At 34.6% G+C, this 1,726-nt stretch overlaps 1 protein-coding gene across 5 annotated transcripts in view; it reads left to right on the top strand.

Annotated features, from left to right (window-relative positions):
* Window positions 1-1,726, top strand: part of LOC106873081 (uncharacterized) — a 52,707-nt gene that overhangs the window by 30,516 nt on the left and 20,465 nt on the right. For 4 of the 5 annotated variants that reach the window (XR_008265311.1, XM_014920312.2, XM_014920326.2 and 1 more), the window contains exon 9: window positions 447-679. Coding sequence is in view for 4 of the 5 variants with exons in the window: in XM_014920312.2 (XP_014775798.1) it covers window positions 447-679 (233 nt within the window). In the remaining variant the exon portion in view is untranslated. The remainder of the gene's footprint in view (window positions 1-446; window positions 680-1,726) is intronic. The other variant, XM_052972161.1, reaches the window with a different exon arrangement.

Raw genomic sequence — 1,726 nt, forward strand, 5'->3', positions numbered from 1 at the left:
CAAGAAGAGCAACAACAACAACAACGAAGGAAGAAAGAAGGGGAAGGAGAAGAGAAAATATAAATATATCAAATAAATAAAATGAAAAATAAAACATAAGATTAATAGTAATTGAGAACAGTGGTTGGTGGGGGGGGGGTTGAGATTTAAGTCTATCAAGAATTGCCAAATGGAAAATTTAGGAACGGTCACTCTTCGTGTGTTCTTGTCAAAAGTTTGACTTGTGTGGTAAGGTCACCTATTCCATTCTCACATACGCACACATATATACATACACATACTAATAAACTTATATGTCGCTTGACTTATACATTTGCATGTACACACACATATATGCATACATACATTCACCACTTTTTTTTTTACAGTACATTTCTTTTAATGTATCACAACTACTATACCATTTTTTATTGTATTTTTCTTTTATTTTATTCTCTCTTTTGTAGATCTTGTGTGGATAATAGAACTAACCACTCATTCCAAACTAATTAGCCTCATCACACAAGTAAAGATATTTGTTGGAGTGACCAGCAATGGAACAAACTCTTCACAAGGACTAACATTCAGAAAGTTAGCTTATTTCCCCACATTCTCTGCTCCCACCAATATTGGAACCGTAAGCATTGATGAGGTTGAAATATACTTTGAAGATTATAACAAATCTTTTGATATATCCAAAGTGAGAATTTTCACCATGCTTGCTTTTTTATTTTAAATATTTATTTACTTATTTAACATAATTGTTGTTGTCCCCATATTGTTATTGTTGTGTTGTCCTGGTTGGCCTTGATTGTGAAAACCTTGGGTTAAAGATATTCCAGACATGGCCATCAAATTGTTTTCTCTGGTGCATACACCCAAGACTATTATTCAGTGAGTTCTTCTTTATTAAGACAGTCATTTGTTCCATAAAGTAGATTTGGCACCTATTTCTTGCAAATCAATCAATCACATAAAAGCTTTCTGCATTAATTGGAATTATTTTGTGTGTGTATCAGTGAGAGATTGTGCATGTGTTTGTGTCTGCATGTGTACATGTTTATGAATGTGTATACATGTGTGTATATGTATGTGTGTATATATATTCCCATACATAATTCGTACTTACACACACACACACACACACACACACACACACACAAAAGCACACACACACACACACACACACATACATACATACATTCATACATACATCCAAACATACATAGTGGACTCTGCTGTTATAGACAATAGATGAGCATTCTGCAACTTATTTCTTGCTGAACAACCTGCAAAGACGACTCATTTATAATGATCAAATATTTGTGTTGTACATCAGCTCACTCGCTCCAAAAACCTGACATTACCTGTACAGACGCACGTTGTGCTACATGTCTGAAATCAGAAATTGCAGAGCAACATGAGGTGAAGTGTTTCACCCAAGTACACAATGCATCGCCTGGTCCAGGAATTGAAACCACAATCTCATGAAGTGACTACACCACTATAACCAATTGGCCAAGACCTTCATGTATATATAGTAATATAACTACACATGTGCTGTAGACGATTTCTTCTCCAACTTGGCACTTTTGCATTTCCCCTTTCCAATAAAGAGCTATGCTCGAAACATCAAACACTCTTCTTTCTCCAAGCATTAAACTAATACATCTGTTTGTTGTCTACACCACCTGTCTTCGTCTTGTGTTTTTTTTTGTGAATTCTCCCTATATATATATATATATAT

The sequence above is a fragment of the Octopus bimaculoides genome, chromosome 12 (assembly GCF_001194135.2).
Source record: "Octopus bimaculoides isolate UCB-OBI-ISO-001 chromosome 12, ASM119413v2, whole genome shotgun sequence".
In the NCBI taxonomy this organism is placed as follows: Eukaryota; Metazoa; Mollusca; class Cephalopoda; order Octopoda; family Octopodidae; genus Octopus; species Octopus bimaculoides.